Raw genomic sequence first — 24,387 nt, forward strand, 5'->3', positions numbered from 1 at the left:
GAGAGAATAGAGAGAAGGGAACAAAAACAAAGAAAGATTCCTTCAGTTTTAAATGTTTGCTGTTATTTACCATCACCACACTTCATCACTGCCTAAAATATGAAATCAACAATGGCTCCTTCTGTTGCTTCTGTTGTGTTTTTATGGCCATTTCTACAGGGTTTGTAGCATATTACAAGCTTTTAATTCCACAGTAAGTCAGTGCTTCAGTAGGTTGTTTCAGAGTCATTAGGTTTAGTTATTTAGTATTTTTTTAAATAAAGTACTTGTGTACTTCGTCCACCTCTGCTTTCAGCTCATTTTGTCAACTGCTGAACATATTCGATGACTTTTACCCAACGCATGTCTTTTACCTGAACACCAGGTGATAAACAGGAACAGTAATGAAGCTAACAGACGCTGCCTTGCGGCTTCGTAGGGTCACTACTATTTGCCCCCACTCTGATTCCCAAAGGAAGTCGTTCTCAAAATCTGCTGGACTCAGGTTTTTGGCAGCTGGGATTAAAGCATTTGCTGAAGATTAGATTTGTGAAGCAAAAAAAGAGAGACAGGGAAAGTCTGAACTCGCAGCCTCATCAGTGGAAGATTCATGTGCATCAGGATTTGTTCAGCAGCAGGAAGAGAGCCAGACAACTGCCATCTACGTTTCTGATAAAATGGCATCTCGTCATGCGGCGGCTCGCAAACACCTCGATCAGTAAATGCAAACGCGTGAATGCGCGCTCGTGCATGAGCACACACACACACGCGCGCACACATTTACGCACAATGACAATGATGAATTGCGCATTACGAGGGGCTGCAGCAGTCGCCCTCAATATTTCATGAACATCCTTCCTCTTTCAGTCTTCTCTCTCCTTTTTTTTTTTCTGGCATGTTCAGCACTCTTCCTCCGAAAAAAAAAGTTTCATTCTTGTCAGTCACCTCCCAGAAAATAGCTGGGGTAAGACAAAACAGACAGAAAAGTGAAAGGAGAGAGAAAAGAAAGTGATCAGAGAGAGAAAAGCTTTGACGGGATTTGTGAAAGGTGGGACGGATGGGAGACGAGCAGCAAAGGTGAAGCAGGCGGCAGATGTCTCCAACTTGAGAGATAAACCTCACTTTTCACCCTAAGCTATCTTTTCCTGTTTTGCACACCTTCACTTACAGTTCCTGTGTTTTGTTTTTTTTGCGGCTTTGTAAAGTTTCCTCTCTGTTGGGGAGGCGTTGCACTCCTGAGGAAACAAACACAAAGAGAAGGCAGGTTGTCATGAGAGGTAAAAGAATCGTCAAACAGTGAGGCCACTCAGGAGAAGCAGAACTAAAAAAAAGAAAAGGGGGGGTGATTTAAGCGTCGGCATTCCTCTTCACAGCGTCTATTTCATAATCGTATCCCCAATGATTTCCTGTCTTCGGACTTGAAAAGCTCGACAGCGCGAGGGCCACGATCGCCCCTGCTCGCAGCTTTAGTTGTTGTCTCTCTCTCACATTGAGCCAGCAGCCCAGTGCTAACAGCTGTCGTGAACTTGATGTTGAATTTAAGTCATAAACTTGCTCACAGTGATTGTCGGGGGTTTATGTAAAGATCCTAAGGCCGCAGCTTTAACGATCTATTTATAGAATTATTGTGTTTACTGACTCTCTGTCACCGGCCCCTCTGGCCCAGTAACTCATCCAGCCCACTGGGAATCTTCCCACGTCTCCCGATCATTAGGATGTGTGTTTCCAGTAATTAGATTGGTGTCAGTCGGGGCCCACAGCTTATTTTTTGCCCTGGCAGCTTTATTCCACCCTGATTAGTGAGGAATCGGTCGTAACAGTGGCAACGACTTCAGTCCTGTCTTGTTACAACCAAAGACGCCAAAAGTCAGCAAGAGCCCAGTTCACGTCTGGGAGCTAGACTCTACATCTTCTGTCCAATAAACCAGTGGCTCCCAACCTGCGGGTGAAGGTGTCAAGTGGGCCGACAATTCATTTGCAAAACTACAATTTTGGTTTAAAGATGTAATTATAAAAAATATAGATAATGTTTTTAAATGTTCTAAAATGGAAGGATGGAAAAAAAAGGAAGCATCTTTAAAAACTGATGTTTAAAAACTTCTTTCAGCTGGACCACTTTGCATATTTGTTTGCTGTTTCTGATTGTGCACTGAAAGATTACATAAAAAAATAATCTGGTCAGCAACAGGAAGAATTCAAAGTTAAGAGAGTCGAGAGACGGATGGTGAATCAAGAGAAATTGAGCTTCCTCTGCTTTCAGTTCAGTCCCGAATGTTCGATCGGGACCAATCGAATAGAAACTGCTGTGAGAACTCATTATTTGGCCTCCATGTTGTTGCGGGGTCGGAGGTGGGCCGCAGACATCTTAGAGATTTTCAATTGGGCCATGAGTTGGAAAAAGGTTGGGAACGCCTAAACCCCGCATTTCACACCTACACTCTCTCTCTCTCTGTGTCTCAGCTTCCATCAGTCCGTTCCCTCCTGCTGTTGCAGTCCGGCCACCTCTTTCCTGACAGCTTTTAATAAGGGAACATGCACGTGCTGTGATGTTCGGTTGAATGTCACTGCACCTGTCCCACCTCCAGCTCGGCGTCCCATCTGTTTCCGCGGGCCAGGACACCATGCGTTCACTGGTGCAGGACTTGGCCTTTGTAAAGTGTGAACTTCATGGCAGAGTGAGTTTCAATCAAGGAGAGACGTGTGTGCACATCCTCTGTAAGGCCTCTCTGTGCTTTGATCTGAATTCCTTTCATGAACATAATAGGGAGTTGTGAAGTCAGAATTTCACCAAGTTGCATCAAGCAGACAGTCTCCGTTACATACTGTACAAAGTAAGCAATATTCATGCCTTTTTAACTGGGGCTCACACGTGGTTTTGAATTCCAAAGAGTATTTTATTATTGAAGCCACCACTTGTTAAGTCATAGTAAATACCATCTCACCCACTACACACAACCTATGCACTGAGCCAATCCTGTGTGGCATGGCGTCTCAGACTCGCTGCAGATGACCAGTCACGGTGGAATCTGCTCGTTTACTTGCTGCTACAAACTCTGATCACTTAGGAAGAAAAGACTGGAAGTCATTTTTCTAGTACGCAAGTTATAAAGTTCCACACATATTTGGGCATGTGTGTAACGCGTGCGATATCACAACTGATCTCAGAGAGCAGCTGCTGCTCCCCTTTGTGCTCGACAAGCTCCAGCCTGTTTCAGTGGCACGTGGTCATGATGAAATGATAGAAACGACGGATAGAACGGCTGCTAATCAAACTAGCTGCCACAGACAGTAACCTCCTTCCACCACTAGAGGGCAGGAAGTTACATGATTTTTTTTTCAACCCTCTGATACGACCCGAAGGAGCGTCTCCTGATATAGGGCCCCTATGGCAGCATGTGTACCGGACATCGGTTGTCATGGTTACCATAATATACATCAAGAGCGGCGTACCGATTGTCGCCGTGGTTACTATAATAACGGTCGTGGCTTGGCGAGGTTCAGGAAAAGATTGTGATTTGGGTTCGAGTAAGTACTTCCTCAACATCAGACGATCTCTGTTGCCGTGTTGCCGAAATGTGGCCTCGTTCTCCACATGAGGACGGTCTCGATCCTTCATGGGACAGAAGCTCATGTGCAACAATTCTAGGATTGATCTGCTTTACATCCTCATATATCTGCAAACAGTCCGTAGTGCAGCTGTACTGCCCCCGTGGTGCTCGGCCCCTCGGTGAAGAAGATATGGATTTTGAGGAAGCGCACACAAAGAGCCAGAAGCTGTGTGTGTGTGTGTGTGTGTGTGTGTGTGTGTGTGTGTGTGTGTGTGTGTGTGTGTGTGTGTGTGTGGACATGGGCAGAGCAAGAGATGGATGCAGAACCACGTTCTGTGTGAGTTATAGTAAACACAATGAATAATATCTATTCAGAGAGGCTTGTCTGTATTGATCACCCTCGGACTTGTGTGCGCGCCTCATCTGTTTCTGCTGAGGATTAAATTCCCTTCTCATGAAAGAAAGAAGAGCTGGAGAGAGAACAAGTTCAAACTTTTTTCTTTTTCTTTTTGCACCAAACTTTGCTCTTTTGAATCTTTTACCCTATTTCTCCTTTCTTCCTCTATGTCACACACACACACACACACACACACACTGTTATTTGTTGTTGTTGTTTGCGTCCTGGCGTGTGGTGTCAGATCATTAGAGGACAGGATCAGAGTGAATCAGCAGTGTGATGCAGGGAGGCAGGGGAGGACATAAGGCTTGCATATTGTTTTCCCTTCATTAAGCAAGAAGAAAGGGACTTTAAATCTGTGTGTGCATGTTCGCGTGTGAGAGACGGAAGACTGAAAAGATCCCATGGGAGCGGAACGCACAATACTTTTTAAGGTGTTGATGAGTTTGATAATGCTGCCTATCTGATGAAAGCATTGTGGGTGTGTGTGTGTGTGTGTGTGTGTGGCAGGCTTCTTGCTTTCAGAGTTTTGACAGAGCATATCCTTGTGTATCTTTCCTCTAATTGAATCCATCCCTCAGGGCGTCACCACTTGTTTATATGCTGACACCATGAAGGTGAGTGTGTGTGTGTGTGTGTGTGTGTGTGTGTGTAAGTTCATACTCTCTCCTTATTGTTTAATTATAGCCCAACAGCTGGAGCGATGGAGGAAGAGAGGGGAAGACAGGAAAGGGAGAGTTATCGATTAAATTAGTCAGATTATTCATATTTGATGTTTTGCTTTGTCTGCGCGCTTCTGCCTGAGCGTCTCTCCTCTGCCATCACTTTGATTTCTTTCTCTTAATAAATTGTCTGTATTGTGTTGAAGGACCGACAATAAACAATACATTTCATACACTTGGTCAGTTGACAGGGTCTGAAGTGCGCCGGTAAAACTTGTCGGCCTTTTACACATGTACCAAGGGCGAGTGGTGTGTTGTCAGGACTTTACTCAACCGCCTTTAAAAAATAAAAAAGATAATAAAAAATGTCTCCTTGCCTCGTCAGTTGGAGCAAGAGATGAAGAAATACTTTCTCTGCACGTCTTTTATCTTGTTCTGTTTCATAATTATGTGAATTGTGCAGCATGAACATTAGCATGAGCCAGTGTGGCGACAAGTAGCTGTGAAATATCAGTTACCTAGCAACACTTATCAGATGTTTGCTAATATGAGTTAACCAGTTAGCTCGTGCTAGCCACCAAAGCTACCGGTCATAAGCAAGTAAGGTTGTAGCAGCAAAGCCGCCGGTCACTGGCGGCAGAAACGAGCCGTAAACACGAGCCTGATAAATGATCGTCTTTCAAGTCCGTGTGTTAGCAAACAGTTGATTATTTACTTGCCTAATTAACAGATCATGTAATTCTCTCAGTGAACCACTCTGTCCGTAGCATCACACTCACCAGTTGATGCTCATCATCAGTATTCATGTAGCCCGTTTCCCTGCGATGACTCGACTCTGCGCAGAATGCCAAACGCAGAAACACTAATCCAGTGTTTGTAGAGGTTTTTGCTTCTTCTGGTTCTTTTTCTTCTTCCAGATGAATGAGTTCTGCCCACTGATGATAAAACACACGTCAGGAGCATAAAATATCTTGTCCAAGGTCTTACACAACTCTCCGACTTCAAATCAACACACCACAGACTTACAGAATCTGCTTAGAACACAGTGTTCCTAATCCTTAGTGCAAACACTTCATGTATAAGTCATTCCACCTTCTACTCCTTTACTACCATGCTGTGGAATAGAAATCATATTGTTTTACCTCTTTCTACTCTGCCTCAAAAATACAGAGCCTGAGGGATCTGAAAATATTCACTCCCCCTGACGTTTTTTCAAGTTTTGTTCTTGTAGCCTTATGCTAAATAAAAAAAAGCACTTCCCCTCATCAGTCTACACTGAAATCAAGGTGTAGAAACATCTCAAAGATGGTGAAGAGAAACGAGAGGCTCTTCAGCTAAATGTCATAACAAATGGTCTCAATACGTGACACACTGTCAATGTGATTTCAATTTTTCCTTTTGAATAAATTTGCAAAAACTTTTTACTTTGTCTTTAAATTCAAAATGGCAAAACAACCTCCTGACACTTGTGCGAAAGTTTCATGAGTTTTAAAGCGTGTTCAGGCCCCATAGAAAAAGCATTTTATTTTGATGGAGAAAAAGAAAAATAAGAAACAATAGAATTTAAATCGGGTCCTCGCACCCTTTGGTGCTCGGTACTTGTACGTTGTTGTGTTATTCATGCAGGCTGTTGCAGCTGCGGCCATAAGGAATACTGGTGTTGGTCAATAATACATTTTTCATGCAGAGCTGTTGTCCAGGAGAAAATATATTCTGCTCTTTGTAGCAATAATCGATCAGAAATATCATTCATTCATTATTAATGATGGAGGGAAAAATAAAGCTGGTTAGATCTTTTTTTTTTTTTAGAACAACTCATTAACTCAGTGAATGAACAGGTTTTGCCGGTTGACCTGGTGCTTCCTGTGTTGGAGCTGTGTGGTCAGGTGATCAGGTGATCAGGTGTCATGGTCCCGAGCCTGATGGAATCTCATTGATGAACTCAAACTTTCCCGAACTGAAATGACGCTGCGCTCCAGCTCCGACGAAGGTTGATGTCAGTAACTTACGAGGACAGCCCATGCGGCTCGTTATTTTTAATTATCCCAGCCTCCTTCAGCCCTTTACTCTGAGCTTTTGTAGATGTTATCAGTGTGTGTCAACAACAGTTTTTACCCCCTGCAACTTCCAGTGCCACCGCTCTCACACTATAGACCTGAGTGTCTGGCTTTTTTTTGTTTCCTGTTTAATGATCCCGCTCTCCATACTGACGGATCTTTTTAATTGCATCCCTTTGGACTCACACAACTTTGTGTGCATCCTCCAGTGTGTGACGCAACCCAGTGCTGCCTTCCAGACGCCACCGTCTTTACCCAAATGATGCTGCCGAGGTTCCTTCTGGTCACAGACTCAAATATCAGCCTGCATCTATTATTCAATACTCCTGTTCAATACTGTATAGGAAGTACCACTATCACAGTATCACATTCTGTCCTTTCATTCCCTCCTTACGTTCAAAAATGGATGATCCTGCAGCACATGATTTATGTCCAGTGCCAATGTTTAGGGCGAACGCAGGAGGTAGTGTGGCCTTTTTATTTAGCGAGGCGTAAAATAAAAGGTTTGGAGGTTGAGGGTTGGTGGACGAGGAGCCGCTGTCACAGCAGAGACAGTAACTAAGTGAATAATAAATGATTCAAGGTATTTTTAGGCATTTTACATCTTTATTACAGAGACAACAGAGACGACAGGCCTAAAAGACTAATATAAAGACTGATGTTTTAAACAGTAGTCCAGTGATTTGATGCCTGAATAAATAACTTGACTTTCTGATCAGAAAAAAAACAAGAAAATAAACACAAATGAGATGAAAATCATAAATTATTCACTTTTTAATATAGATAAAAACATATATTAAGATTCAGTCCGCTATCATATATGGATTAAGATGCGTCTCTGACTATCGTGATTATATTTCATTTCAGAGAAATATCGTATCTATAGTTCATGTGATGTTCGTGGGCGTGACCGTGTCCCGTCGGCGAGGAGCTGTCCTTGACTCGGCTTTAACTGTTCTGAGATCAGTTAAGATATTGCAGCATTAAACTAACGCTAAACTTGTGTCCGCTTGCCGTCTGCTGCTGCTGCTGCTGCTGTTTTTGACCAGCATGAAGTTTTGTGCTCACTTTTTTTTTTTTTTTTTTTTTTGTGGCGGCTGTGGGACCACGCTGACCCAGCTGCATTCTGGGTCAGAGGGATAAATGAGCAAGTGGCCGCTAATGTGATAAAGGATGGACAGGTCGTTTGTCTTCACAGCCTCTGTGCACGCTTTTACATACATACACTGATGAAGTGCAAAGATTTCCTTATAGCTCACATATCACACACTGATACACACACACACACACACACACACACACACACACACACACACACACACACACACACACACATATGTGGGCTCCATGCACACACACACACACACACACACACACACACACACACACACACACACACACACACACACACACACACTTGGACTTGATGGCCTGTTCTGTCTAACATTGTTCACCAGCCTGGATGCAGTAGCAATCTAATATATGTGTGTGTGTGATTGTGTGTGTGTGTGTGTGTGTGTGTGTGTGTGCATGGAGCCCACATATGTGTCATGGTGTGTGTGTGTGTGTGTGTGTGTGTGTGTGTGTGTGTAATCTCTCTTCAGTCGATCATGTGCCCTGTGCATTAAGATGTCTGTCACATTCATGCTTCGTCCTCCTCTCTGTCTCTCAGCGTCGGCCTCTTTAAAGCGTCTTGTCTCGCGCCCTTCGCTAACGACCTGAACTGTTTTCCGACAGATCATTGGTTAACGGGGTGAAATCGGAGCAATGACTGCCACTCAAATCAGGCCCTGCTGGGGGTTCCTACTTCCTGGATTCCTCCGTGGCTCGTTTTTTCCCTCTCAGAAACTGGTTTTGAAAGCGACTTGGGTTTTTAAGAGACGTTTAAACTGCTCCGACAAAATGATGCAGTTTATAAATTTGAATGGGATAATGAGGTCACTGGAGAAAGCCGAGAGAAATGCACTTTTTTTTTTTTTTTACTTCTGCTTGTTGCTTGTAAGACATATTATTCTCTGCCTGTGTTATATTCCTTAACTGTTGTTCCACATGGTTTGAGCGAGCGTCCATGCTGGTGATCCTGCTGAACTGTGTGACACTGGGCATGTTTCATCCCTGCGAGGACAGCAACTGCGACTCTGAGAGGTGCCGGATCCTGCAGGTAAGAACGTCTTTGGCTTGATTTGTGGCGGATTAAGTGTGTTTTCCTTTTCATATATTGTGTGTGTGTGTGTGTGTGTGTGTGTGTGTGTGTGTGCACTGTTCACCTGCAGCCCCAGGGCAGAGGATGGAGAAGCAGTGTGACCATAGATGATTTAGAAAATAAATATATGGTGGCTAATAGCGACTGGCCGCCACAAATAAATCAGTGTGTGGGGAAACGATTCGTCAACGGATTTCATTTCATTTCATTTGATACGTGCGAGCCACTGAGATCCTTCCAGCGGGATGATCAAGAAGGAGAAAACACAAATGCACGTTACAGAAAACAACACTCACGCACGTAGATGTGACACGACTAGACAAGGACAACAAATGCAAGAGTAATGGCTGGAAAACAAGCAGATGTTAGTGCAAGGAAGAAATCACTGTTTGCATGGCAGACAAGATACAGAGAGCCGCAGCACTGAAACACTGAGATAAATTATATATAAATGAGAGAGAGCTACTGAAACAGTATTTCCATAATATCTGGCCTCTGCAGCTCCCTCCATTTGCATTATCTGAGATGGAAAATAAACAACAACATTGTGTGGAGGTGTTTCCATTAATTTATAGACCGCCTTTAACCCAGCAAACACTAATGGAAGAGCGTTGTTGTTGTTCTTGTTGTAAAAATAAAACGGAGGATAGAAAACACATTTGTTTCCTGTGTTTGCCGAGGGAATCGAGCGCAGTGAGACGCAGTAGAACAGATCTGTTCATCTTGTGCAGGGGAAGGATAATGTGCTTGCAAAGTGGTTCCAAATAGATTGAATCAGAACAAAGTCCCTCTTATTTTCTTGTCCACTGACTCGGTGAAATTGAACAGTTTCATTTCCAAAATGAGATAGAGTGGGGTCCACGAGTCTGATGGGAGAGTGGTCTCAGACTCTGGGACCCCGCTGTGTCTATCATTTAAAAAGAAGAAAGAGAGAGAACCAGTATTTCCAAATGCTTTCAGATATTATAGTCAAGTTACTGATCAGACGCATTCTTTATTAACGATTAGTTTCTCCGAAATGAAAAGGAACACACCGTTGCCTTAGAAAGGAAAGGAAACTGAGATCAAAGCAAAGCAAAGGAAAGGGAGACTAAATGAAAGGCAAATAAAGGTGAAGAGAAGGAAACTGTGGCACAAGAGGAAAGGAAGTATGAGGAAAAGAAAGGAAAGGAAATGAAATAAGGAAATGCGAGGAATGGAAAGGAGAGAAAAGGAAAGGAGGGAGATGAATGAACAGAAAAGGAGAGAATAGATGAATTTGGAGGCTCAGGAGAAGAATCGAGGTTTTTGAGTCTGCCGTTGCCAGGGCAACCTGCGCCCATCGACTCCCTCCATCTTCTCTGCTCAACAATATGCGATGTGATTTAATTCAGTGGCTCTCCTGTCTGGAGCGCAGATGAATGTAGAGCCTGGAGGTTAAATGCATTCTCATTAATCCCTCGCTTCCCGCATTTCAATCTCCCCGCCGCTCTCCACACCCACAAGTCAAGAGATCGTAAAAGGCGCGTAACCCGCGCAGTGGCGTGCTCATGTCCGTCTTTGATCCGTCTCTCACCGTCTGGAACGCACCGTTCACACGCTCTCACTTGCTTTTCTTTTTCACACTTTTACATTCTCGCCACGCCGTTGCCTCAGTCCCTCCTCACGTCTCATCTTTTCCTTCTTTTATTTCGCAGGAGCTCGGTTTGACTTCACGACCTTCTCAAGTGCAACATTTACCTCCACACATGACGGGATTTCGCTGTAACAGTACTTTGATGTTCCAGTATTTAAAATGAACACCTTGGCTGTTCAGCGTGATGTGATGCTGGTTTCACTTAGTTACTAGTTACTAGTTGCATCATATGAACGGTAGATATGAGGGATACAGGTTGTCTCGTGTGTGTGTGTGTGTGTGTGTGTGTGTGTGTGTGTGTGTGTGTGTGTGTGTGTGTGTGCATTAACACTGACGGTGTTTCATCTCAAGATTTTCTTCAAAGTTTCTTCAGGTTTCAAACTCGTGCTCTGTAGTCCACCCTGTTCGTAGCGACTGCCGTTGCTCTCCTCTCTAAAATAAATACTAACTTCCACTAACAACAATCAAATGACAACAACAGCACTTGGCAAACAGCCAATCAAATTGCAGCGGGGCAACAGATAGTCAGGCCCAGCTTTCATTGCCAAAAGCTTTGGGCATGTATATTGTTGTTTCCCACACTCAGGGCCCTTTATATAAGTTTGAAACTATCCACCAACTGACAGCGGACAGCTTTGGATTTTTAATGTCATGCATCCATCTATGATCTCACTCATCTCTGTGTCAGTCAGCACCACTTCAGTTTCTGCTGCCAGCAGCTGGTGTTGTGCCCTATTTGCCCCAAATGATCCGTTGCCTCTACATTGCCCCCGTTTTACGAACAGCGCATCATTTTGCCTGATCACATACATCAATCGCCTCAATAAACATCAGTGAAATAATGTGATCTACAAAATAAATATCCTTAAGAATATAATAACCATAAAAGGATGTCATGCTTAAGACTGAATTAACTGGATTTGACTCCTGATGAGCTCAACCTGTGTTTAATTACCCCCCCCCCTCTTATTAGCATCGTACTTAATTACCACGGTAATACATTTATATGAGAATAATAGAATACCTCGTAGTGCAACATGAACGCGACTGTGCTCGTGTGTGACACGTGCTCGTGGCTGAGCTCTCAGATCCAGGGTGATGCGTAGCTATCCTAGCGTCCAGGCTAATGAGGAACTCTCTGAACCCTCTCTGATGCAGACCAATGAGCTCTCATCTCCCGACACAGCTAATGGCCAGCGCAATGATCACAGGCCAGTGTGTAGCTGAACGAACGATGACCCCCCCCCCCCCCCCCCGCTCGGCATGTCAGTGGCGTGTCAGTGATGTGGAAAGGTTACCCCGAGGCGTTTTTACAGTTTGTTTTGATGCCATTTGAAAGACATTTTAAACCCACTTGTTTTCAGATTGATCTCTGCACGGCTGGATAACATCAGATCTAATCATTCAACTAATTATGAGAATTTAATTTTGCACGTTTTTCTGACTTTCAGAAAAGAGCGTCAGTCTGCCACAAGTCGACTACTAGTCATGTATCTGTACAACGGCTGATTTAAGCCATTTGAACAAACAACTGATGTTATTTGTCTGATAACACTGTCTGGTTTACACACACACACACACACACACACAGAGGCCTGCCATGTGCAGAGAGGGTGAAGAAACATCAGAGCTCGTGTCTGCATGAGCGTGTGTGTGTGTTTGTGTGTGTGTGTGTGTGTGTGTGTGTGCATTACGCCGGCTGCCATGAATGGTGGTGATTGAGCTGAAAAGTCTCTCTCTCACAATATTATCTGCCTCCACCTGTGAGGAGTGGATCTCAACTGAATAGCAGATTACAGTTAGCTTGCCCTATTGTCCTCACCACATGAGGCATGCAGCGCCTTCGCCGGCACGTATGGCTGTCTGCCTGGCTGTGTGAGCGCACCTGTGTGTGTGTGTGTGTGTGTGTGTGTGTGTGTGTTGAAAGCATCTGACCCCTGTGATAATGGCATTCAGACTTGTGACAGGTGAAATTAGCATACATAGTGGCTGAGATTTATTTTCGGGAGAAGGTGTAGGGGAACGTTTTCATTAAATTTTTGGCACCTGTTTTTTAACATATGTATATATTTATGTACGGAAGAAGATTAGGATCACGTGAACTTTTTTATTTTTCTATTTTATCTTATTTATTTTTTTAGAAATGGATGTACGTTTATATTTTAGACATATTTTATGGCATAAATGCTGAAGAAAAGCTTTTGGCTCTTGCCTGGTTAACGAGGTCTTTACTAGCTGTCTGCACTCAGCCACCAGCAGCACAGACCACCTCTGCCAACTAGTTCACTGGGGGGGGGGGCTTGTATACTCCCCAGCAGTGCCCCTTGAGTGGATGCTTGCTATCATGTGGACTTCGCTGCTGCAGTTTTCTGCCTGATTGCTTATTGTTTACCCGCAGCGGTCTGGGCTAGCTCAGAAACACATGGCGGTATCTAAATCCCGTACAGGAATGTTTCTGATCTGCAGATCTTTGATTGTTCATCGCTTCAACACTTCACGCTCGAGCACCTCACTGCGTCTAATAACTGCTGTGACACTTAAGGATTTGTGAGTGAGCCGCAGAGTCGTTAGGGAGTGTCCTGAGTGCACTCAGCGTTAGTGATGGAGTGCACTTACAACATAAAGGCTATGATCAAGAGGTGATGAGAGGGTGTGTGATGTTGGCACGGTGATAACAGGCAATACGGCTTGCTGATGTTTGTGTGTGTGTGTGTGTGTGTGTGTGTGTGTGTGTGTGTGTGTCTCTGGTGGACACGTGTGTGTTTACATTTGTTGGCAGGCCATGTGTGAAGTAGCATGGATGTTCACAGACAGGGCTGCTAAGCTGGTGTTTGGTGAGAGAGAGAGAGAGAGAGAGAGAGAGAGAGAGACAAATGTAATGTATTATAAGCAAATAATATGAAAAACTACAATAAACATGTTGGATTTTTTACATTAAGATTCATCCACCCATACATCACTGAGCAACTGAGCAAAATGTCCACAAATGCTTCATGTTAAAAAAAGAGATCCACATCAAAATCCATACACACACACACACACACACACACACACACGCACACACACACTACTGTGGGAGACATAATCACATTAATAGGGGAGTGATATGACTTCCAGCGGGGGAGAGAGAGAGAGAGAGAGGGAGGGGGAGAGAGAGAGAGAGAGGGAGGGGGGGGCGTGGGAGAAAAAGATATGATAAAGATCAGAGCGATAGAAGTCGGCAGGAACGCCAGTAGCTCACATACAGCGGGAATCCCGTCCAGCTGGATGTGAGCAGATAAGAACGCCAGAGAGCAACGGACGTGCATTTTCCCAAATTTTGGTTGTCATGGTTACAATACAACAATGTGGTTAACGAACGGTCATGGATGATAGAAAACAACATACACCAACGTGCAACTTTCAAATAGGAATCGAACTCCGCTCCCCTCTGTCGTAATTACTACGGCCACTAGATGTCACCTAGCAACAACACGTCACTACGGGTCAAAATAACCTGCTGCACAAGCGACCAATGGGCTCGTCTTTATTGACTTTACACAAACGTTGCATATCTCAAGTCTAGATCAGTGGTTTCCAACCTTTCCCAGCTCAGCGCCCCCTTCAGGATCTCAAAAAACGGAACAATACAGACGCCAAATCACGCGTTCTCTCAGACGACTTTTTATTTTAAGAGTAACAATCGAACGTTCAAGATCGAATTAAGAGCAGGGGAAAGATTTAGGTCACCTGTCGATTCACCATCCGTCTCTCGACTCTCTCAAAATTGTTCAGTTTTGCAAACGATTAAGTCGGCCCACTTGCAATACCGTTGCGGCCCACCAGAGGGCCGCGGCCCGTAGGTTGGGAAACACTGGTGTAGGGGATTAATGCTGTTAAAGTGAAACAACAAAATGCATAATGTCAGATTGAGGGTCCTGGTGTTGTTCGCTCGCTGTCACTGTCTCGTCTCTCTGGGACACTTGGAGGGAAACGGAGCCGTCGTTAACGTTGGTAGTAACACCTGTGCTTTTCCTAATTGACACTTAAATGTGATTTAAATTAAAAATGTCTGTGGTGAAGAAAAAAAAAAAGCCAACAGTCTGCAGCATTTTGATATGTGTAAACTGAGACGTAATAGTTAGTGAATAGTGATTAATCATGCGCCCATGCCATGAGCTTTTTGTAATTGCAGTCAGTGTCTGGAAGGTTTTTTTACAGGGTTCGTCTGGTGCACAGGAAGTGAAGGCTTTTCCATTTCTGGCAGCAGCAACAGTGGTGTGTTTGGAATAAATATAGAAGGATGAGCTGTGTTACCTGCCACCTACACAATATCAAAAGACAAAGTCTTTACTGTACTGCCAACGCTGTTTCATTGACAAACCATCACAAAACCTCCCACAATACGCACAATATAAAGCACAGCAACACATGCAAAACCTGAATGAGAAGTCGCTCCCTCTAAACTGTTTTTGAGTTTTTGATTTACCCATTAAATGGTTTCAGTTTTCAATTATTCTTTTCATTATCTGATTCCCCACTTGATTTTAGCTGCAACAGTATTTTCCCGTCCCTCACTGTTTCAAAGAGTTTTTCAGATTGGGCTGACTCATCACAAATTCTCCGCCGTCGTTCGTCGGGCCTATTTCACACTTTTGCGACTGTCACGCCGAATGAAAGCCAATTTCACGAGGCTTCTCTGAACTGGGATTAAACCGCGCGATTTAACGTAATGAACGTTTTAGTTTTGTTTTTCCACATAATGTAAAAGTCTCAGTATATTTTTGGAGACATTCCAGTTACACAAAAACACACACACACACACACACACACAAAAATCCACTGGAGGTAAAATATTCTGTGTCTGTGTGAGTCTCTTCACGGGGGGAGAAACTGCAGAGGAGGGTTAGAAATTAAAGGGTGTGCGAGCAGTGAGCCATTCAGCACAGGTCACTGGTGTATATTCCCTCGGAGGCAGGCGTGTGTGTGTGTGTGTGTGTGTGTGTGTGTGTGTGTGTGTGTGTGTGTGTGTGTGTTCGGCTTCCCTGCTCTCCACATGGACACACAGCCAGTGAGCCATGGTGACAATATACACACACAGACACACACACACGTTCACATTTCAATTTTGGTAAATACTCGGTATTATGAGTGTCACTGAATCTTTTCCTGTGTGTTTGGATTTCACATGTGATCTATGTGTATCAGGATCATGTGACACGTCTCACACTCGCATTGATGTGTGATTCACGTTTTTGGGAGGAATCAATGTCCAATGACTCCGGAGCCATTATTACCATGTGCCGCTGCAGCAGCGAGCTCCTGTGAGAGCGCCTGAGGCCGGCGTGTCCTGTTGACTTCGATGAATTGGAAGTCCCAGCTGTGCGTAGAGTGTGTGTGTGTGTGTGTGTGTGTGTGTGTGTGCATGTTTGGAGCAAGAGAAGGTTGAGCTAGTCGACATTAGCTCATTGTCAATTTATCAAAAGTCCCTGTCGACAGAAGAGAATTAGAGCCACGTGGAATTTTTATTTTATTTCACTTGTGGCTCTAATCCTCTTCCGTACATGCTGCATGTGTTACAGTACGCATGTGTGTTTACATGTATGTCTTGACACGTGTGTGTTGTGAGGATGTACAGTGCATGTGTGTGTGTGAGAGACAGTAAGGAATATTGTCCCCAGCACCCTGAGTCATAAGGGGGTTTTCTTATGTTATCGGCTCTGTGGGAACGCAGGCTCCAGCTAATGCAAAATAGATGAGTAATTACTCCCGAGCAGAGGAGGGGAGAGAAATGCCACCTTCATGAAACGAGAGAGCGCAGATACAAGGATGGAATATTAGAGGAGAAAGCAACGCCGTCGTCAGCGTGCGCTCTGGCGGCAGTAAACATCTCTGCTCGGCTCTTCCGTGCATCAAGGCGTGTAACTTCAACACATTTTCACTTTGTTGTTATTTTTCGCAGTAGACTGTTGATGCCGTGTCTCTGTCATTCATGGTCGGAGCATCTTCTGAACAGACGAATAACAAACAAGAGCCCGGGAGCTTTCCCCATTTGTCCACTCAGGGTTTTATATCAAATTCTCTGATGGGAATACAGAAACCATCGATTGATCTGAACAATCTCCTCCGCTGTGTCTCCTGGAGGAATTGAGTTGTGTGTAAAACATCTTGAGTGATGCGTGAGCGACATTAGGGGAGTTAACCAGTGGCTGCAGTTTGCTAAAGGGAACCTACTGCCAGGTGGTACGTCCTGGAAACAGCAGCGAAGTCCTGAATGAAATCCACACGAACACTCTCCGAAGATACACACACACACACACACACACACACACACACACACACACATTCCTGTGTGAACGTCTACATTTCACTGACGGTGAACTCAGAGCAGTGCGAGGTTAGCTTCTGCCTAAGCTAACAGGATTTGATATATTTATACATCTCTGTGTTCTTGTTTGGATGACTCATCTATCAGTGGGTGTCTTGTGCCTTGATCTCCTTCCAGAATTTTTCTTTCATTTTTTTTTTTGACTTTTTTCATCCTCATCTCCAATTCCTTCTCCTCTGCCTTTTGAAATTTATTTATTGATTTTCATATTTCAAGAGCTACAAGGTTAGGTTCTGTTTAATTCCCGTCCAACTCCCATCCTCATCCTTGCCCCTTATTTTTCTTCTTCAGTCTTGTCTGATAATGATTTAATTAATCAAACCGCCAGGCAGATATAATGAGGGCAGGGGCGCTGATTAGTGCAATGAGGGGCTTGTTCCAGATTATTACATTATATACTCTGGATATGAAGCGATTTGTCGCTGGAGTCTCTGTTAGGGCAGCAAGGTGGCAAAAGCATCATTAGACCTGTGGACCCTGCCTTCAGCGAGCGTCCGGTTTGCTCTCGCGTCCTTGAGCGACACACTAAAGCTTTTGCAGCTGCAAAAAGAGAAAGGGGGATTCTAACTCCAGAGTATATGCAGTTAGAAATGAATGAAGTGTCACACTAACGGCAGACATTCTCAATAGGCAATATACGGCTGATATAAGAGCCCGCTGATCGTTACGCTGCTCTGTATCTCCCATAACAACAAAATATACTGAAGACACTGCAGATGAGAAATGCAAAGAATTGTTTGAAGTCGAGCTCGAAGGTTCGCTCTTGACTTTAAAAATGGCGGTTTGACAGAAAATGTTATTATCATGTAACCAAAGTGCAGAAATACAGTCACGTGAGAACAGGTTGCGGTGGTCACTTATCAGACTGTAGCCGCGCTCTCTGCTTTGGTTCAGACCAAAATATCTCAACAACTACAGGATGTGTTGCCATGAAGTTTGGTACAGACACTCTTTGCTCCCGGAGGATGTATTCTAATGTTTTTGGGAGATTCCCTGACTTTCTTTCTAGCGCCACCATGAGGTTGACATTTGTGGTTTTTCGGTGAAATTTCTCGATAACAATCGTTTGGTGCCCCAGAGGAAGAGCTGTAATAACGTCTGAGTGCTGAAAGCAGTGAGGTCAAAAAGTCTGAGACCGCGTGGGATCCCGCTGTAAATGCAGCCATTTATTATCAGCTGGTTCAAATTTAAAGTTCTTTCAAATAGCAAATGCAACTTTTGATCCTGTTAAACTTTACAGATTGTATCTTTGTCCTTTTTGTTTTTGGGAATAATTTAAGTCCTAATGAAAACGTCTGTTTCTTTTCGCAGGATTTTGACGACTTCATCTTCGCGTTCTTTGCCATTGAGATGGTGATCAAGATGGTGGCTCTGGGGATTTTTGGCAAGAAGTGTTACCTCGGAGACACATGGAACCGCTTGGACTTCTTCATAGTCTTGGCCGGGTGAGTTATGCAATTACACACACGAATAACCCACACGCAAACACACAGGCAAGTGCCAAGTATTATATGCACTGGAGGCTTGCACAAGACGCAGTATACACACACACACACACACACACACACACACACACACAAACGCAACTAAATCCAGCAATGGTCAGTCGTGGAACTCTCTCTCTTTGGGAACGCAGGAACGAGAATGTAATCGATATTTCGGGCTGTAAATGTAATTGTGTCGCAGAGACACCGGCTTTTCTTTAAGTAACATCAGGCAACTTCATTGAACCCTCCACTGGGTTTGTCATTAAATGGATTTACCCTAAATGTCCAGTAAAATCCTTTTAACTTGAAATTGGTAGCAAGTACCCTCTTAAATTCCTAATTGCTTCGAATCTGTTAAAACAGCTGGAGAGAGAGAGAGAGACAGAGAGAGAGACAGAGAGAGAGAGAGAGAGACAGAGAGAGAGAGAGAGAGAGAGACAGAGAGAGACAGAGAGAGACAGAGAGACAGAGAGAGAGAGATCAGATATTAAGAAGTTCTTCTGCACCTTTTAAATCTGTCCCTGTACACGTACGTAGAATACACACATGCACACATGCACACGCAGTGATTTGATTAAACATGTTACAGAACACGGCCTGCTGGTTTTGGTCTGACATTTTCATCACACTACATCTCCTGCTGGTTTTTAATGCCATCCTTCTGCCACAGCTTCTGTTGTCCATCAGTGGGAACAGGGCACATTTCCTTCTGTGCGTGTCTGTGACTGTGTGTGTGTGTGTGTGTGTGTGTGTGTGTGTGTGTGTGTGTGTGTGTGTGTGTGTGTGTGTGTGTGTGTGCGTGTGTGTCAGTCAGTCAAAGTGTGCAGTGTCCTCCATTGGCAGAGATGAGATACATTTCATCCACTTCTTTATGCAGTAACACACCTGTAAAATTCCTTTACTCCCCTTCTATTCTTTTCCTCTCTACCTGCACCCACACATCTGCATGGAAATGTATAGCTGCTTCCCTATTGGTCGCTAAGATTTAGCAACTGAACTGAGCGCCAGAAGGAATTACATGGGAAATACCTTAATGTCTGGTGTTCAGCCACTAATCCGCTGAATTATTAGAAGACCAATTAAAGGATCTTAAAATGTAAACTACAGCAACAGGCAGCGGTATAGCTCTGATGAATAGAGATGCATACAGATGAAACTATTATGCATCTGTTGGGGAAACTGGGTCATTGCAGCAGCGCAGGAGAGGATATACTGTGCATGAGGAGCAGGCTGAGACGGAGTATTTGCTGTATCGAGTTTCATAATGCAAACTGTTATGTATTGTAACGGTAACTTAGAATATTATAATAAACTTATTACATCAATTTATTTAAGTTTCACTTGACCTTTCATCCTCATCAAATAAGCACAATCTATGATGTCATAACCGAGGTCTCAGCTCCACACATGCCCCCACCTCTTTGCCCCTTTTTTTTTTTCGGAGTTGGGGCGGAGTCATGCACTGCCAAGATGGCGACGGCGGAGCAGCTCACTCTGAGCTTGCAAAAAACGCTCCTCAGACACCCGTGGGTGACGTCACGGAGGCCAGATACATGTGTGCCTGGATGCTGGCTTACATCTGAGTGTGCGGGTGGTGGTGTGAGCACGCATGTTGTCGTGTAGACTCTGTTGATGTGATTCATGGGTTACACTATGTCGCCATTTCAACAAAAAAACCTCATATGTATGGACAGCCCCAGCCACACGGAGACAATGGTAACCTAGGTAACGGCTGGTTGTCGAGCATTTGATATATCCTGGCAACAGTTGTTAGGTCTGTGGAGGAAGGCTCTGATGAACTGTTTGTTTCTCTCCGAGATGATAATTACAGCTAAGCTGCTTTTTCAGCAGGTCTGCGCTCTCCCCTCCTAATCACCCCTGTCGACAGGAGGGAGCGACGGAGGCGTGGTTGTGCGAAGCAGGTGGAGTGTGGAGAAGGAGAGAGACATGAAAAATGTGCAGGCAGAGAGTTTTTGGCAAGTGAAGTGATAGAAGGAGTGCAGGAGGGATGTTGTGCTGTGTTGATAAAGAGAAAATCAGCAGATAGGAGTTTCCTACCTCGCGGTTGTCTGCCTCCTCCACTCAGACTCGTTTCACATCCCTGTTTATCCAGAATCATATAAAATCTTGAGTCACGGGTAAAAAGTGTTTTCTGAGGTCACCGTGACCTTAACTTTTGACCTTTGACCCCCAAAATCTTATCAGTTCATCATTGACTCCAAGGGAACATTTGTGCCAAATTTAAAGAAGTTCCTTCGAGGCGTTACTGAGATATCGTGTGCACGAGAATGGGACGCACGTACGTACGCGTGGACAGACAGACGGATGGACGGAGAACCAGAAGTCACTTTCCCTCGGCTCTGACCGTCGCCGCCACGGAGGCATAACAAGAACTGATTGAACCCAAGTTTAAGTAAACCGAGTCAGGCTACACTTAAGGACTCAGCTCTGGATACAATGACTTGTTAAGTGAGTGTTTTCATTATTTATGGTTTTATTGAAGGATCAGTGCAGCGGAGCCCCAGTCAATAGTCCAAACCGCAGACTGTACCAGCACTTACTGTCGCAGACTGGGGGATCCTATCCTTCGTACATCGATCTGGCTCTGCGCTCTCTCTGTGGCTGGATTCCTCCTGAAGAGACACAGAAAGGAAAACTGAGGAGGAGGAGGAGGAGGAGGTTAACAGATCGACTAAGAAAGGCAAACAGAGAGAGGAGGAGAGGCCGAGGCAATCGCTTCATTGGACTCCCTCAGTACGAAATCTGGTCTGATGTTTGAGGACAGACACCGTGGAAATACTCATTTTGATTGTGTTTGGTCAGTTTAGATAACTGACATTTAAAAAGAAAAAAAAAAACAGTGAGTATCTATAACTGACACATAATGTGTGAAATAAAAAACCTTTCATCATCCCATGCTGCTATAACTGCTGCCATTATACATGTTCTCCATACAAAGATGAGAAAATCACTATACACTCAATACCTCCCTCTCCCTCTCTCCCCCCGTCTCTCTCTCTGTGAGCCGCTATATTTTCTTGTTCTGGCTGTCACCTGGCTTCTTCCTCACTACATTATGGCCCCACTACAACTGGGTCAGCAGATTGGCTGCGGATTATCAGTGGCGGGGGGGGGCATGGTCGAGGGGGGAGTGTGTGCAGAATGTTTGCAACTGACCGAGGTAAATTTTGGTGTAAAACTGTGTCTGTATTATCAACCGAAATCACAGTGCTGTAATAGGGAAGAGCAACCTGCAGCCTCTGTTGATTTACCACCTGTTCCCAAAGTAATTCAGGCTTTTGGTGAGAAAGTCCCAGTGTGCACAGAAAGCAAACACTCCCAGGGAGAACAAGAGCTGCGTTTTTTATTTTTTTTATTTTTGATGCTTTTGTCTGTTTTATTACCAAGAATGTAGGTTATTATTATTTTCTGTTTTGTGTTGCACTGTGACAAAATGACTTGTATCAAGAGTGGACCTGCATGCACCTGGTGACGTGGGTTTGAACGTCCAGCCAGTCGACCTCCAACCAACCAATAGGGGCGTCTCCTGAAACAGCACATGCAAACAGACTTTGACGTTGGCTTCCCCCCTTTAAAGCTCATTTTGCCCTGAGATATGAATAAATAATAATAAAATGCTTTATATGTAAAAAGCAACAAGATGCAACAGAAAAATAAAAAATAGAAATCACACAAGTCATCATAAAAATATAAAAACATCTAGATCGATCGCAGGCGGCAGCAGCAGGACACGCAGCTCTGCACTTATCAAGAAGGTTTTTTTAGCAAATTCACAAGGAAATTGTCTCGCTGAGTTTAATTTTGTTGTTTTTGTTTGAAGTCGACTATTTCATACGCAGGAAAGACATTTTGCAAGCACTTTTTGTGAACATAGTTTACTACAGTTACAGAATAATGAACTCCTGGCGGGGATGATAGCGAGCACATCATTTCATTACTGTTATTGTGTTATTAAATATCAGCCGTTTGTATTGGTGTGTTTTATTTTTCGTTTGTTTTAAGGAAACTACAGTTTTGCTTCGTTGCCCGTCGCTGCAGCAGCCGGCTGTTAGATTTCTCATTTGGTCATGGGAACTCTGAAGTGTTAAAGCTTTACGTAGGAGCACAGTTTCATAGATAAAGACCTCTGACATGTTTCTGCTTTTTTCAGGGGAACAGAAATGGAGAGTTCCCTCATACTGTCTGATTTTTGCAAGTAGAAAGAGAGATATTCAATAATCGACCGTGGCTGTGAAAAATAAGTTGGTTAACATTTGGGTTAGATAAGCAGCAGAGTGGGTTGATGACAGAAAGTGTTGCTGATGTAAGGGTTTCATTCCAATTCAGCATGAAAACACTCCATCTGTCTGTTTCTGTGAGTTTCCCCTCTCTCCACGTCTCCCTGATGCTACATGCGCTTCAGTTGATACGATCAGATTCTCATTATTAGCCGCTGCCTAAACAGCAAGTAATGTCATGAAGTGGGTTGTCACGTAATGGTCGGTAAGAGTCGGGCGCACGTCGCGTTTCATTCTGTATGTAGAGGCGCGAGCATCCACAGTGACGATGATAATAATTCATTTTCTGAGGAACATCGGGTGTGACGGCTCGGCGCTCACTGATGTGGAGGCAAATAGGAAGTAAACAATATGTGACCGAAGGAATGTCAGGAGAGAGGAAGCACGGCTGGTTATTTCATAATAAGTGAGGAGGGACAGGAGAGAATATGATGGAGCGACGTGCTGCTGCGGTGGAGAGGTGGTGTAGTCCAGTAAAGTCATTATTAATGGTAGTAGAGACAGTGGGGTTGAGCAGCATGTTGACTGGTGGTGTGTGGATAAAAGCACGACCTGAATGCATTACTTACCGGTATTTAAGCATATCACTCATTATTTCATGGATGTGAAAAACTCTTTTCACTGTGTCATCACATTTTGAAATGAAGTGTGAGGAGAAGAAAAGGGAGCATTCGTGAAAAATAAAAAACAAACAACAACAAGGCAAATATAAGCAGCTTAGCGTAGTTTATTTTAAAGAAGATGCTCTGGTTCAGTTGATGGTGTGTTAGCAGGCAGCGGCAAAATTATGAACAAAGCCAATTCCAGTAGCAACACAGAAGTTCGGTGAGCACTAAAGAGATGCTACAATTTACAGATGTTCCCTGAACTCCTCATATGCAGTGTGTATCGTGTCTTTATCGGAGGTTTAAGGGCTTTTACAGTTATCATGGGCAAGATGTGCCAGTATGAGGGGCCATCGGGGGGGGGGGCCCCTCTGTCCCAGCTTCAAATCCAGCATGAAACCTGGAGGCCCCCCATCAAGATTTGACCAATGACATTCAGCCTTTCTCCGTATATCCGTCATGATTTGCATGAAAATTGTGAAATGGAAACGCAGGCAGGGACATGATGAATATACGCCGCTCAGGTTCTGTCTCACTATTGATTTTCTAGCAGGATTTATCACTCATCCATCCCTTCCTATCCATCTGTCAGCTGTGGGAGTGGGAGCTACTTTCCAACAGTGCAGTAGCTCTCAGGGAGACTGATGGGTGGAGTGACTAAGACGGACAGAAGATGGACACACAAATATAGAGGAGCAGAAGGGCAGATAGATTAGGTTAGATGAGGACAGGACGGGGTTAAACAGTGGAAACTGTCCTACATTCCCGAGCTGTCTTGAGTAGTTTTCCTATTATAGGTCTTTCTGGGTGGCATTATGTCTGGTGTGTCCGTGTGTGTGTGTGTGTGAGTGTGTGTGTGTGTGTGTGTGTGTGTGTGTGTGTGTGTGTGTGTGCAAGATGCTCCAAGCCACTGTTGCCTTTGTCTCGGAGGCGGTGTAGCTGGAAAGCTATGTGTGTACCATCCTTCATGTGCCCGGCAGCTCTGGCACAAACACACACGCTCACCCTCTGTGATAACAGGAGCACGAGCTACGAGGCGAAGCGTCAACACGCGACTCCGACCCTGCGTGTTGATTGGCTCTGAGCTAAAGTTTGGGAATTCTCCTCACGCAAACTCCCCCGAAGGCTGGGCCTCCCTCATCCTCTCTCCTGCTTCTCATTTCTATGTC

General features: G+C 44.3%; 1 protein-coding gene across 2 annotated transcripts in view; it reads left to right on the forward strand.

Annotated features, from left to right (window-relative positions):
- Positions 1-8,575: 8,575 nt before the first annotated feature.
- Positions 8,576-24,387, forward strand: part of cacna1g (calcium channel, voltage-dependent, T type, alpha 1G subunit) — a 119,715-nt gene continuing 103,903 nt past the window's right edge. The window contains exons 1-2 of one of the 2 annotated variants that reach the window (XM_087175700.1): positions 8,576-8,804; positions 18,140-18,273. In XM_087175700.1, the coding sequence (XP_087031826.1) occupies positions 8,712-8,804; positions 18,140-18,273 (227 nt within the window). In that variant the 5' untranslated portion in view covers positions 8,576-8,711. The remainder of the gene's footprint in view (positions 8,805-18,139; positions 18,274-24,387) is intronic. The other variant, XM_023412584.2, reaches the window with a different exon arrangement.

The sequence above is a fragment of the Seriola lalandi genome, unplaced genomic scaffold (assembly GCF_002814215.2).
Source record: "Seriola lalandi dorsalis isolate HSWRI2012SDOR001 ecotype SW California unplaced genomic scaffold, Sedor1 jcf7180002054483, whole genome shotgun sequence".
NCBI classification, from domain to species: Eukaryota; Metazoa; Chordata; class Actinopteri; order Carangiformes; family Carangidae; genus Seriola; species Seriola lalandi.